This window comes from Ictalurus furcatus, chromosome 4, assembly GCF_023375685.1.
Source record: "Ictalurus furcatus strain D&B chromosome 4, Billie_1.0, whole genome shotgun sequence".
Classification (NCBI taxonomy): Eukaryota; Metazoa; Chordata; class Actinopteri; order Siluriformes; family Ictaluridae; genus Ictalurus; species Ictalurus furcatus.
Window position 1 is genome coordinate 10,694,250 of NC_071258.1, and position 14,378 is coordinate 10,708,627.

The 14,378-nt window shown below is 38.5% G+C and overlaps 1 protein-coding gene across 1 annotated transcript; it reads left to right on the top strand.

The window, feature by feature from the left end:
- The first annotated feature begins 364 nt into the window (after positions 1 to 364).
- On the top strand, positions 365 to 12,977 carry slc17a8 (solute carrier family 17 member 8). Its single transcript, XM_053622909.1, has 12 exons — positions 365 to 1,344; positions 2,934 to 3,189; positions 3,933 to 4,051; positions 4,831 to 4,945; positions 8,781 to 8,868; positions 9,829 to 9,915; positions 10,563 to 10,705; positions 10,789 to 10,938; positions 11,494 to 11,626; positions 11,738 to 11,848; positions 11,934 to 12,061; positions 12,276 to 12,977. Exons 1-12 carry the CDS (start codon positions 1,244 to 1,246, stop codon positions 12,621 to 12,623), a joined length of 1,779 nt encoding a protein of 592 aa, XP_053478884.1. The 5' UTR covers positions 365 to 1,243; the 3' UTR covers positions 12,624 to 12,977.
- Positions 12,978 to 14,378: the final 1,401 nt, after the last annotated feature.

Below are 14,378 nucleotides of genomic sequence, written 5' to 3' on the forward strand. Positions count from 1 at the left end.
AATTGTTCATGGTAAAAGCAAATCATTCATTCAACTGAAAAAATGGAAGAGAAATAGATTTTTATGAAATCTTCACTATTCACACACTAACTCAGCATTAATGCCTGTTTAAAAACTGTAGTTCTGCTTAAATAAATTATTTATTCAGTCTAGTTCTGGCATATATGGAATGACATTTCTAGTGGGGAGTACCATATGTTTTTTGGGGGTTTTTTTTGGCTTAATGACTGAAACCAATTAAACCCATATCTCTCAGCATACATAGCCATACCAACACTGCTGATGAATCTTTTAGCCCTTGATATTTTTCATTTTCAATCAATTTCACATAATTACATATAGGAATCAAACTTTTTTCCTTGCCACCATCACCTCTGGCTTTCTCATTTAAAATGTGTATCCTGAATTTATATATTAACTGTAAAGCTACTTTGTGACAATGTCCACTGTTAAAAGAGCTATACGAATCAAATTGAATTGAAATGAATTGAATTGAAAACCTCTCCTTGTAGACTGACTCATTTGAGATGTTCTCATTTGAGATGTTTTAGAGTTCTGTGTGATTCGCACCTGCATTGTGAACACTCACATTGGTGTGTCATTGCTGGTGCTGACACTCTTTAACCTGCTATGGCTTTGTTACACTAACACAGAATGATCATGAGTCTGAGAAAAGAAAGCTCTGTGTATCTAGTTACACCTGCTCATATCATACAACACTGAGCCTGCTTGCCTAACTCTGCCTTCAATCTTTAATGACTTGAGGCTGCCTATCTTACTGACCTGCTCTAAATGGGACAAGCCTTGTAGAGTGAGGATTGGAAGGGATGCAGGTATCCTTGCTATTTGTTGGTGCTGTGAAAAGGAAAGAATTCCATGGGGTCTTTAGTGTCTTGAAGCGTTCTGCACGATGATATAGTTCAGTGAGGGCAAAACACTTCCCTGCCCTTTACTTATTCTGCCAAATTGGAGCTTTTCAAGTCGCTTCTCATGCCAATTGAACCAGTTCACAGAGAACCCTGGACTGCTGAGGACGTCTGAGAGCATTACGTGTTCAGCTCCTGCACTTCCAGTTAGTGCCATCAAGGCGCAGCATCCCACCTCCCCTCCAATGCACCTCAGTCACACCATCCCAACCAGGAGAGGATGAGCATTAATGCCTAGTGGACCTCTTGCCTATTTGGCAAAAGCAGAGCAAGTCAGGGACCCAGGTTTGTAGAAGAGCAGTGAAAGGGAAGAAGAGATGCCGTTCGGAGGACTTACGGGACTGAAGGAGAAGGTGCTGAAGCCGGGGAAGGAGGAGATGAAGTATGCAGTGGGCGACTCTATGGGGAACCTGCAAAGGTAAGTGTACTTAATGAGGAAGTGCCTGTTCAATAAGGTGTTTATGTGTAGATCGGAAAAACACTAAATGTTGCTTTTCTGTTTAAAAAAGTTTACGACAGCATATTTTACTGTCAAAATAAAACCTCTGCTTAGAAGACTACTGTGAAAGTTTTATTGTGAACCTCTTTATTACCAAATGTAATACAAAATTTGAATTCATGCTTCTATTCTATTTTGTGTTGAATAATAGTCTTGATTTTTAACTATAAAATTTTTTGGTTTGTTTATGTTCTTAGTTTTCATGCTGTTTATTCTAATCTTCTGATTACTGGCGATATTCCTCTGATTTATTAGATCGCAGGAGACTAGAAGGTACCTATAAGATCAACATGATTAACTTACTGTCTAAAATATGAACTGAGTATGCTCTATATTATGTACACATTATGTATAAATATAGTGTATGGTAATGATTCTCATAGAGTAATGCTTTTGAAACACTGACACATATTCACAGAAGTGTAATGTACTTGGAATCATTATATGAATGGAAGATCACTGTCAAAAATAAGACAAACTGATAAAAGAGATTAAGCGAATAATTTCCTGTGCTCAGGTAATATTCTGTCATACACGGTTCAGGCGCTGCAGGATTCTGCAACTGGAACTGCTGAAATTGTCTTTAAACCACAAGATTTAAAGTGGAATCCCCTATTTATGGATTTTTATTTGAACAGATATTGTTAAATATTTCATTTGGAAAAAATATAGTGAGCACTATACAAGTGAAGCTTACTAAGTGAAGATAATAGTATGTTGTGTATATTGCAAAATACCAATCTAAAAATCAACGGTTCATTTTTTTCATCGATTGTCTGACAAACTGTACCAGAACTATACACTATCATGTATTGACAGGCAGTTAACTGTTGTTACCTGTAACCGTAAAAATGTTTCATCGGCCACTGAAGTAAATATTCATTGTCTCCTTTATATCATTTGTTAAGTACTCCATATGGTTCTCATTGCGTAGATCAGTAGATCAAAGATCTGCAGAACAGTAGATCTGTTGCTATATAATTGTTTGAGGATTAAATGCGGGACAACAGTACAACCTTATATGCTTGTCATTGTGTTCATGCCATTTGTGAGTTGTGAGCTAAAGCAGACCTTGTGAAAGCTTTGAGCCTCTCAGTCTTTCCAATAATCCTGATGAATCGCCATAATAACAAAACTGCAAGTCACAAACATAAGTAGAGAGAAAGGCCAGAGCTTTGGGGCGCTTCATAAAAAAAAAAAAAAACATTTTAAACTGCTATAGTAGTTCCATTAAACTTTCAGAGAATTCTCTCACTTCTTTGAGAGACATGAACTCAGGTGTGCATTTGAGAGTAGACATCATGAAAGTCATAGCTGTTGGATGGAGCATGAGAGACAAGATGGAGGTTCCATATTGGAGCAGGTGCACATGTGAATAAAAGGGAGTGTGTGACGAAAGATCCACTCCATGACCTTCCTGGAGCCACATGCTTGGTCACCTTTTGACCTCACTGATGGCATACATCAGCTTCCTTTTTATGTCTCATGTCTCTTCTACCTTTCTGCAGGAAGATTGATGGCACCAATGTGGATGAGGATGCGCCAATAGAGCTAACGGAAGATGGTAGGCCTGTGTCAGCTTCTCACCGCAGCCCACCGCTGCTCGACTGTGGCTGCTTCGGCCTGCCCAAGCGTTACATCATCGCCATTCTCAGTGGCCTGGGTTTCTGTATCTCATTTGGTATCCGCTGCAATCTGGGTGTGGCCATTGTGGAAATGGTCAACAACAACACGGTGTACATCAACGGAACTGCTGTGATGCAGGTGATAAAGGAACATGTATTCATTCATTCATCTTCAGTAACCACTATATCGATGTCAGGGTAGCTATATATCCAGGCAGGAATTCACTGGGCACAAGGCAGGAGTACACACTGGATGTGATACCAGTCCATTCCAGAGCACTATGAACACACACACACATTCTCACAAAAGGGCAATTTGGACTAGCCAATTCACATACCAGCATATTTTTGAGAGGTTGGAGAAAATCAGTGAACCTGATGGAAACCCATGTGGACAAGGGAACAGGTGAAATTCCACACAGACAGTAACCTGAGCCCAGGATCAAACCAGGACCCCAGGAGCTGTGAGGTGGTAATGTTACCTCCTGTACCAAAAACAAGGGCAAATACTCTTTATGAACGTATATATCTATTTCCCATCACTTTTTCACTGCAGAACGTTTTGACTTAAGACCACATCCCTTTGAATGAATTAAGGCTGCAATTGTAATGCAGAAGACAAAATAATTAACCGGCTCAGCTGAGGCGACAAGAGATTATCTTGGTTTTGATTTTAGCTGAAAATCTTATAAATGAGCTTTGGTGTAGTTAAGTACTGCAATTTCCTGCGGTCTGATTAAAGGGAAATACGAATAGCTAAACACTATCACTTTTTTGCTCTTTCTGTCTCTCTATTCATGAATCGGGATCTGTGTTTTGTGATAGATATTGTACTTGATCACTACATATGTTAATATTTGTTATTTTATACGTATTTTCCAGCCTGCCCAGTTTAACTGGGACCCTGAGACAGTAGGGTTGATACATGGCTCATTTTTCTGGGGTTACATTGTTACTCAAATCCCTGGAGGCTTCATTTCCAACAAGCTAGCAGCAAACAGGTGAGCACAATCCTCTTGGCATACTGCTCCACAGTCCATGTAGAGGCAAAGAGGTAGCTGATGCATGAAACTTGGTTATCTTCCCTGATAGCAAGGGCACTTAAAGTCTGGTCAAAGATGAGTCACTAATTAGTATCATATAACACAATACACTATTTATGTCCAGATTACTGGGAGAACAAATGCCTGGTCAGGGCTGGAAGGGTTAAAGCAGTGTGGTGTGTTGATGAGAGGTGTGATAGTACTCCTGTAATAAAAGCCTCACAGGAAAAAGAGGACGCAAGGCTGACAGAGTTAATAATGAAAGATCCTGTCGCAGATCTCTCCGTGAAACATCAGCCTCTAGAATATTACAAGTGTCACTTACACATGATTTTGTGGGGGAGAAAGCAGAAAAAAAAATGATGAGGTAAATGATGAGAAAAATCAGTGAATGGATCAGAAAATGGCTCCCTGCTGTATGACTCAGAGCGGTGGACAAAATGTCCTCCAAAATGTCCTTCATAAAGGCTTTATTGCTGTTCTTTATTTCATACTTGGTTATAGACATATTTGTTGCCAAAGTTCATAGTCAAATCTAAACTGTAGATGTCACTCATTCACCATGAGCTAGCTTTATTATTCAACAGTCATAAGACATAAGACATGCACATACTCATAATAATAAGATATTGCACATACTCATCACTTAACATTTGTACTAAATGTAAAAAGTATGCATCTTCAACACAATAAAAATAAAAATGTCTCAAAACTTGTTTTTCTCCATGTTTTCTCAGGGTGTTTGGAGCTGCCATTTTCTTGACCTCAATTCTAAATATGTTCATCCCGTCAGCAGCGAGGGTCCACTATGGCTGTGTCTTGTTCGTACGAATCTTGCAGGGACTGGTGGAGGTCAGTGCATTAGGACATTTAATCATTTGTTTCTTTCACATTTATTCAGAAGAGTCCACACTTTATCTTTAATTGCTCTGCTTAGTCCACGATTTTTTTTTCCATCCAGGGCAATGTACAAAAGTATCTTACGTTAGAAGTATTTTACTGAATTTAAACAGGACTATTTACAATGCCTAGATTGATTTTAAATAATTATCTAAAAGTTTGGCATTTTATATAAATTCAGCATTTTATCTTATTGTCAGTATAGTCAATAATGTCAATATAGACATTAAGAAAGAAAGACACATATAATTAACAAACAGAACAAAAGAAAATTAGAAAACAAGAAGAAAGTAAGACTCAACTGCAAAAGCAAGAAATAAACACAACACAAGCAGAAAGCAGTAACTAATAATAAGCAGGAAATGTATTTAAACACACTAACGACAATAATACAGATCTAAACTAGCAGTTAGACTCAGATCTGTGGAAAGGATTGTGCTTTTCATAGTCTCTTCATAGTTTCATAGATTTTAAATGAAAAGCCCACCCTGAAGCATATTAAATGTGTTTATAGTGAAATATTTGTGATGTGCTAAGTGATTCTGGTGCTAATTTGTTAGTTGCTGGACAGGGAGACATTGCTGGGACATTTACAATGGTGTTTAACAGGAGAAAAAACTTTCAAAGATCTCAAATGGAGTAATGGTCAGATTTTGCTGTTGGCTCCTAAAAGCAAAAAAAACCCAACTATTTCCTAAACTATTGTTCAGTGATGCTCAACATCATCCAACACAGAAGTAGTGGAGACAGTAGCTTTGTACTCTAAATTCCAGGATGCAATACAGCTGTACAAGGCAGTTGTAGAGTTATGAGGCTAGGTTAAGATACTATATCAAGCACAATGGCAGCAGTGGTGTTAGCATGGAAGTTGAAACTTTGGAAACTTATCTGTTTGTGAATGAATATTTTGGGTTATATCCTAGAAAGAAGTTAGTAGAGAGGTGAAACTGACACTTCTTGGCCTCCGTGTACAGCCTGTGCTCCAAATGTCACATCAACACAGACTTCACATGACCTATGTGCTCCTCTGGGGTTCTGGGAATACAGCAGGATGTATATACAGTGCTGATTTCTTCTGTTTTTGTGTGTATCTCATACTAAATCGTTTCAGAATTTAATGCAAAATCTAAGATAAAACAAAGGCAACCTGAGTAAACACAAAATACAGTTTTTTAAAGCATAATGTTATTTATTGAAGCAAAAAAGTTATCCAATACCAACTGGGCCTGTGTGAATGTATTTACTAATTCCCGAAATATACGAAACCTTCCCAGAAGTGGCCGACCTTCCAAAATTCCTCCAAGAGCACAGCAACTTCTCCAGGAAGTCACAAAAGAGCCAAGGACAACTTCAAAGGACCTACAGGCCTCTCTTGCATCAATAAAGGTCACTGTTCATGACTCCACTATCAGAAAGACTCTGGGCAAAAATGGCATCCATGGAAGAGTGGCAAAGTGAAAACTACTGCTAGCCCAGAAGAACATTAAGGCTCGTCTGAATTTTCTCAAAACACACCTTGATGATCCTCAAACCTTTTGGGAGAATGTTCTGTGGACTGATGAGTCGAAAGTGGAACTGTTTGGAAGACAGGGGTCCCGTTGCATCTGGCATAAACCAAACACAGAATTCCACAAAAAGAACATCATACCTACAGTCAAGCATGGTGGTGGAGATGTGATGGTGTGGGGATGCTTTGCTGATCCTGGGCAACTGCAATAGTTGAGGGAAACATGAATTGTGCTCTCTACCAGAAAATCCTAAAAGAGAATGTCCGGTCTTCAGTCCGTAAGTTGAAACTCAAGCACAGCTGGATTATTCAGCAAGTTGATGATCCAAAGCATATGATTAAGTCCTAGTGCTGGAAGTGAAAGGCTGATCTCCAGCTATCTGAAGCGTTTGGTTACAGTTATCGCTGCTAAAGGTGGCACTGTTAGAACACAGAGTTGTAGCAGGATGCAAGTGCAGGTGAGCATGTAGTTTATTCAGATATAGACAAATCCAAATCGTAAATCAAACTCGTGGTCAAAAACAGTCCAGGGTCGAGTGATCAGCAAACAGGGTATCAAAGGCAAAACAGTAATCAAAAAAGTGAGCAAAGGCAAGGATCAAAACCAGAGAACATAGAGCAAAATAAACGACTTGGTAATGACAGACCACAAGGGAAACGATGAAGCTGTAACAAAAACAGGCTTATAAAGGTGCAAAAGACAAACACCTTTTCACAGCACTGTAATATAAACCTACTACTATATTTATCCGTGGTATTGAAGCTCAGTTTTTAAAATGAGGGATTGTTTCCCACTCTATGAGCAGGAATACTCACTCAGCCTATGCCTGATTTCCCAGTCAGGCATGTCAAAGCGTACCTCTTTTACACAGCTGGGATGTTGTCTAGACCATAGGGTATCACTACATATTCCTAGTGTTGCAAGGTCTTAGAGAAGACAGTCTTTTACTCATCTCCGTCCTGGATACAGACAAGATTATACACTCTGCTCAAGTCACGTTTAGTGAAAACTCTGGCTCCATGCAACTTTTCTAGTGCAGGGAGTAATGAACTTCTCGGTGACCTGATTCAGTCCTCAGTAAACAACTGACAGCCCCAATACTCTATCCTTATTCTTCACAATGAAGGAGCTAGCTTATGGTGAAGACATAGAGGGTCAAATGAATCCTTGCATAGGGTGTGCCTGCATGTACTTCTCCATAGCAACAATATCCTTGCTGAATAAGGGGTAAAGGTAGAGGAGTGGCATCAGGTTAACAATACAATCCTAGTGTTTGTGTTGAGGGGGTTTTGTGGCACCTTGCTGGCTAAGGATCTCTGTCAGATGGAGGTATTCAGGTGATATACACTTGCAATAGTGATGGAGGATGGCATCTGCATTTACATCTCCGCTAGCAGTCAGATTGACCCAGTGACTGGGTTATTCAATAACACAAAAAAAATTAGAAGTGCACATGGGACTGTACCACCACTCCTGATTGGATTCTGACCAATCCTGCCAGCTCCTGTAAGACAGTCTTGATCAATCCCACCCACTCAGGATGTTATTTTTGTTTGTACCATCACACAATATTTTCTAATAAACTTAATTTCCTAAAATATAAACAAATAAATTAAACCATAGACACCCTGACCAGGATAAAGAAGTAACTGAAGATGAATGTGAATGAGTGAACATGGTAAGCTTATATTATAAGCCAGTCAGCCTACAACTGCTATAACAATGGAAGTTAGGTTGGCCTTGCTTTTCCCCGTAACCTTGTTCATCACATTTTCCACAAATGCTGATTTACATTCTCACTGCTCTAAAAATATCTCAAACTAACCAACAGAGTATCATGTTTACTTGCCTGCTTTCTTTAAACAAACCTTTGGGAAAACTTTTGAAGTGGTGATGCAGTGACTATATCTTGCTCTGAAGATATCATTATTGAATTATGTTAGAAAAATGTATTTACTTGTTGGAACCGGGTGCACGTATTCATGGAAGAATGCAACCTTCTGGTCTCTGAAGAGTCTGGCCATGAACTTGTACAAATAATCAGTGCTCCGGGGGAAGAGCCTCTGAAGCTGAGACTAATGTTAAAGTATAATGCAAACTGCATTATATCAATTGTGAATTTACATAATGTTGTACTGTATATAGTGGTAGATAGGTCTGAAGAATTTGCCCTGGCTACAACCCTGTAGTAAGGCATTTATGATGGTAACCCACATAGCTCAATTTGCTGAGATAAAGTTTGTCAAATCCGGTCAGAAAATCCTGTTTTTGTGTTTCAGGGAGTCACCTATCCAGCTTGCCATGGAATGTGGAGTAAATGGGCTCCTCCACTAGAAAGAAGTCGCCTGGCGACCACATCTTTTTGTGGTAAGTACATCTACAATAAATGATTTTTTAATAAATGATCTGTGCAGCATTGAGTTAATGACATGGAAAACAATATTGAGGTGCAAGTAATTAAGTGGTGTAACTGTGGATGTACTAAGCATGTGTGAATGTTACTTTCTTACCCACACTTCTGTTTCCTTCCTATGTGTCAACATATTTATAATGAGAAAATGAGACGAAAGCAAGGATTCATAGATTCTCAGATAGTCATTAAGCAGCCTACACACAGTGTCAATGTCCAGTATTAAAGCAAGTTGAACACCAGGGGGAGGTTGTTTTGTTTTGCAGATGTTTGTCTACTCATTACAGGACCGCCACACCCAACACCCTCCCCTTCCCCCATCCCCACAGATAGACACAAATCCATTAAAAATATCCTTCTTTTTCAATAAAATGGTGTCATGACAACCCATTCTTTATATTGCTCTTGACATTGCTTCTGAATAGAGGTGGTGAGCCCCTTCTGAATATGTGGGAGACCTTCTCTCATTGATACAAATGAAGAAGCACACTCCTCTCTGCCCAAAAACATGCTGGAAAATGCTATTCTACTCCAAAAAAAGTGTTTGTGAGCTGTCCTGCACATTTTAGTTGTGTACATGTTGTTTCGTTTCACTGTGTACTGTACAAGCTGTATATGGTTGAAATGACAATAAAAGACATTCTAAATCATTTAGAACTACATATTTGCAGAGTTTCCCCAACACATTCATATAGCACCTTCCTCAACAGTTTCAAAATGAGGGCTGTGTAACATCACAAAAATAATATATGACTGCAATAGCTGACCTGTGGTCATTTTTCAGATATGTCTGCAACCATTTGAGGCCCCTAATGTATTACATGGGAGACTTGCTGTAATTACAGTTCACATAAAAGAATCCCAGGCTTTGCTCTTGGTGACACACTAACTACTCTCATGTGGGTTCTGCTTGACAGGCTCATATGCAGGTGCTGTGATTGCCATGCCTCTGGCAGGAGTGCTAGTTCAATATGTGGGCTGGCCCTCAGTTTTCTACATCTATGGTGAGATCACTTTTCAAGCAAATACCAAAATCACATGATGTTTAGTCACCTTTTAGAATAAGGAAACCAACTGATCAATATGAAATATGTGTTGCTGTTTCTTCATTGTATAATTTCTTACTTTTAAGGGATACAGGAGTATACTAATAGCAGTGTAAAAGTGATATTTTATTTTTATTCTTATTGCATTTAGAATATACTCACTCAGATGTTTGCAATCTGGAGGAAACGGAATGAAAAAGTGCATGTAATATGATATCATGACACAAATGAGTAACAGTAACAGAAAAAGTAACAGAGTCCAACGTTAACCCCAGGTTTTTACGTAACCTTCCTTATTCTATTCTGGGAATTGACCGCTATCATATGAAGAGAAGACAGCTGATATATGAATACACTTATCACTTATCAGCAATTGGCTATTTTGAACATTTGAATTATCATGTGAGTCATTGCTTATCATCCCAGGTTGAACTACATAACACATTACATTTCCATCAGGAGTGATCTCTGATAGTATGTTGAATATTAGTGAATACTATTCAAAATGTTTGCATTTTTATTCTGTATAGTAATATATTTCTCATGCATTTTATTTACTGCACAAATAAACATCACTAATGTTTTTGGATGTTTGTATTCTTCAGGAGTTTTTGGAATCATATGGTATACTTTCTGGCTACTGCTTGCCTATGAAAGCCCAGCTGTGCATCCTACTATTAGTGAAGAAGAAAGAACATACATTGAGACCACGATTGGAGAAGGGGTCAACTTAATGAGTGCTACTGAGGTACAACACCAAAACCCAAACGTCAAACCAAACTCAACTGCAGATGTTTGAAAACATGGATGCCATGATTGTTTTCTCTTCAGAAATTCAAGACTCCATGGCGACGGTTCTTCACCTCTATGCCAGTCTACGCCATTATCGTGGCCAACTTTTGCCGCAGTTGGACCTTTTATCTCCTGCTTATTAGCCAGCCAGCTTATTTTGAGGAGGTTTTTGGTTTCCCCATCAGCAAGGTGAGCCCTGTTTTTTTCCTTTATCCTTTTTCCTATATTGAACTCATTTAAACATGGTCAACAATGCTTTCATTCAACAAATATAAATATGAACATGGTCAACTTTTGAATCGTATTAATTTCTTTTGCCCCATTTTCTCCCCATATGGTCATTTGTGGATTCCCAGTCATTAGCTAATGCTTCTCGATCACACAACAGCTACCAATCAGGGAGGGTGAAGTCTAGCATGTGCTTCCCCTGAGACACATGAAGCCAGCCACTGCATGTTTTCAAACTGCTGCTCATTCTATAGTAGATGAACATTAAGAGGAAAGTGCTAACTGCCCTCTTCCACATAGATGAACTCACAGATTTCCATGATTAACTAGTGACACTCTAATTTACTGGGGAGAAAGTAATGTCATCCCTCCCACCCAGACAGTATGTCCAATTTTGCTGTCTCTGGCCAGAGATGGCTGAGAAACTGTTAGGATTCAAACTTGCAATTTCCTGGCAATAGGGCGAACACTTTTCTTGGGAGCTGGTATTCAACATATGAATGTATCATCTCTTAGGTGGGCATTTTGTCAGCTGTGCCCCACATGGTGATGACCATCATTGTGCCGATTGGAGGGCAGCTCGCAGACTTCTTGAGGAGCCATAAAATCCTGTCCACCACAACTGTGCGCAAGATCATGAACTGTGGAGGTTGGCACTAACTGAAACTCAGTTCTTAAAATAAAATAGGGTCAATGAAACATGTTGAAGAATTCTTAATATGATGACCCAATGCTCCTTTCCTGAATGTGTGGCTCTCAGGGTTTGGGATGGAAGCCACATTGCTGCTGGTGGTGGGATTCTCACATACACGGGGAGTAGCCATCTCATTTCTTGTCCTAGCAGTTGGCTTCAGCGGCTTTGCCATATCAGGTTAGAGTGACATGAGCTTCAGAAAATGTATTATTTAATCATATCCACCAAAAACATAGCAATAAAGTGGTGTTATGAATCTCAGGTTTCAACGTGAATCACCTTGATATTGCGCCCCGTTATGCCAGTATCCTGATGGGAATCTCCAACGGCGTAGGCACACTGTCTGGTATGGTGTGTCCTCTCATCGTTGGAGCACTGACCAAACACAAAGTGGGTGCTGCTCTAATTGTTGATAAGTGCATGTGCATACAGTGGTTTACAGCAAAGGACGAGTTTCAAGGTATAAATGTTTTAAATAATTAGGCGTAGTGGAATTTTTAAATTAGAACTAAGTTTGTAGGACGTCTGTGCATCAGGCTACATTCTTTGTCTGTTATGATTAACAGTCCTGTGTGATGCCATGCATTTTCATTTCCTTAAACAGACCCGTCGGGAATGGCAGAATGTGTTCGTGATTGCTTCCATGGTCCATTATTGTGGTGTGATTTTTTATGCCATCTTTGCGTCTGGTGAAAAACAAGACTGGGCTGACCCTGAAAGCACTAGTGAAGAGAAGTGTGGCATCATTGGAGAAGACGAACTTGCTCAGGAGATGGAGCCCAACTCTGACAGCTCCCTCACCACCAGCAAGAAAATGTCTTACGGGACTACAGAGACCTCAGCTGGCCGCAAAAAGGGCTGGAAAAAGAAAAGAGGCGTGACCACGCAGGAGGAAGATGAAAGAGGACCATCACATTATGAGAATGGGGACTTTCAGGAGAATTATCAATGACATTTGGGGTTCGTCAAGAGCCCAGGACTACTCTCAACTTATTGGTATGCTTCGGACGTGATGATATTAAATTAACCTCTCCACTGCAACTCCACTGGATCCATGCAACATTACCCATGTGGTTGTGCAATATGATGAGGTTGTTTTTTTTTTTGCAATTAATCTGACTTTTCATCCTTCCTTCCTGAAACTGTATAAATCCATTCATTATAAACCCATTAGTTCTTTATTAGACATCAGTCTCTGTGGTTATGTGATGGGCTATGCTGAGATAATGAAGGGATTTATAGAAAACATTTTGTCTGTTTCTTCATATTTCATTTTGAGAATTCTGCAGCTCCAAAAAGTCCAAAAAGAAAAGATTTCAATTAATTCAATAAGTATTAATATTAATATCTAACTCTTTTATCAATATTTTAAGACAACGTCATGAAATGATTATACAAATAACGTTATTAATTTGACATTTATCCCCATAGTCAATAAGTCGGAATATGCATTTATATATATATATATATATATATATATATATATATATATATAAATACATACATACACACATATAATTTTTAAATTTTGTTTACTTTGGTTTATCAAGACCTGTTGTTTTAACCTATGCAATAAAAGGTAAATATCAAATTTGTGTGAATATTTATACTGGATCCTGAACACAATGAGCTTTCCTTCTTCACATTGCTCATTCGCATTGCTAATGTAGGAGCAACCTGCAGCTTTGTTTCTAAACCTGGCAAATCAACCAAAACACCTGCATTATTTTAATATGTCATGGATCTCGTTAAGGTTTAGTGTTTAGATCTAGACTTAATGGACTTGCACAAGGAACGCCCAATTCAGATAAATATAGCATTTATGTTATGTCTTTTGATTAAAAAACTGTACCAATTCACACCAATACAAAATGAAAATGTAATAATTCATGTTCAAAACCAGCAATGTGCCTCTTTTATAAGCACAGCTCAGCTCTATTGTCAATGTAAATTTATTGATAAAATTGATGTTTAAATGTAAAGATATAATGCTAGATATTGCAGCTATTACTATCTGTAACAGTTTAAGTTAAGGCAAATAAAGTACATGTTTCAATTCATATTGTCTATGTATTTTTATTTATTTATATAGGTCATTTGCATAAAAATAATTCCACTAATGCAATTTATTGCACCTATTATTTTTAATCATACACTATAACTTACTGTCAAGGGCTGGTCATAGTGAACGATCTACCCTTGCACAAGCTATGGCCATACCTAGTTCATTACAATGTTTTCATCATATTGTTTAGAGAAGGGTTTTTTTTTTTTGTGGTACGTTACACCACTAATGAGCTAAGTGAGGAAACAGTGATGCTCAGTAACTAGAGCCTCTATCTTGTGAGCTGTTCATGTTATCATGCTGTTCTGCTCGACTGTGCTTGTTTATGCTGAATTGCTTAAATTGGCTCACCCAGTCGTTATTAAGGGCTGACAAAACTCCGCTGGTTTGTGTCATGTGGAAGTAAACATCCTTTTCTTTATCACTTTTAAAACAACTGAACATTTTATTCCAGCAGCAACATTTTATTCTGCAAGTACTACAGAGCAAAAGATACTCTAAGTCTTTAATCCTAAATTCTTTGCATTTTAAGTAAAGTGCATCACAGGGGTAAAAAAAAAACAAACAAACAAACAAAAAAAACAGTAAACATTTGGAGTAATCACTATGGTATGCCATTCTCGGTGGCACCACAGCATGCCT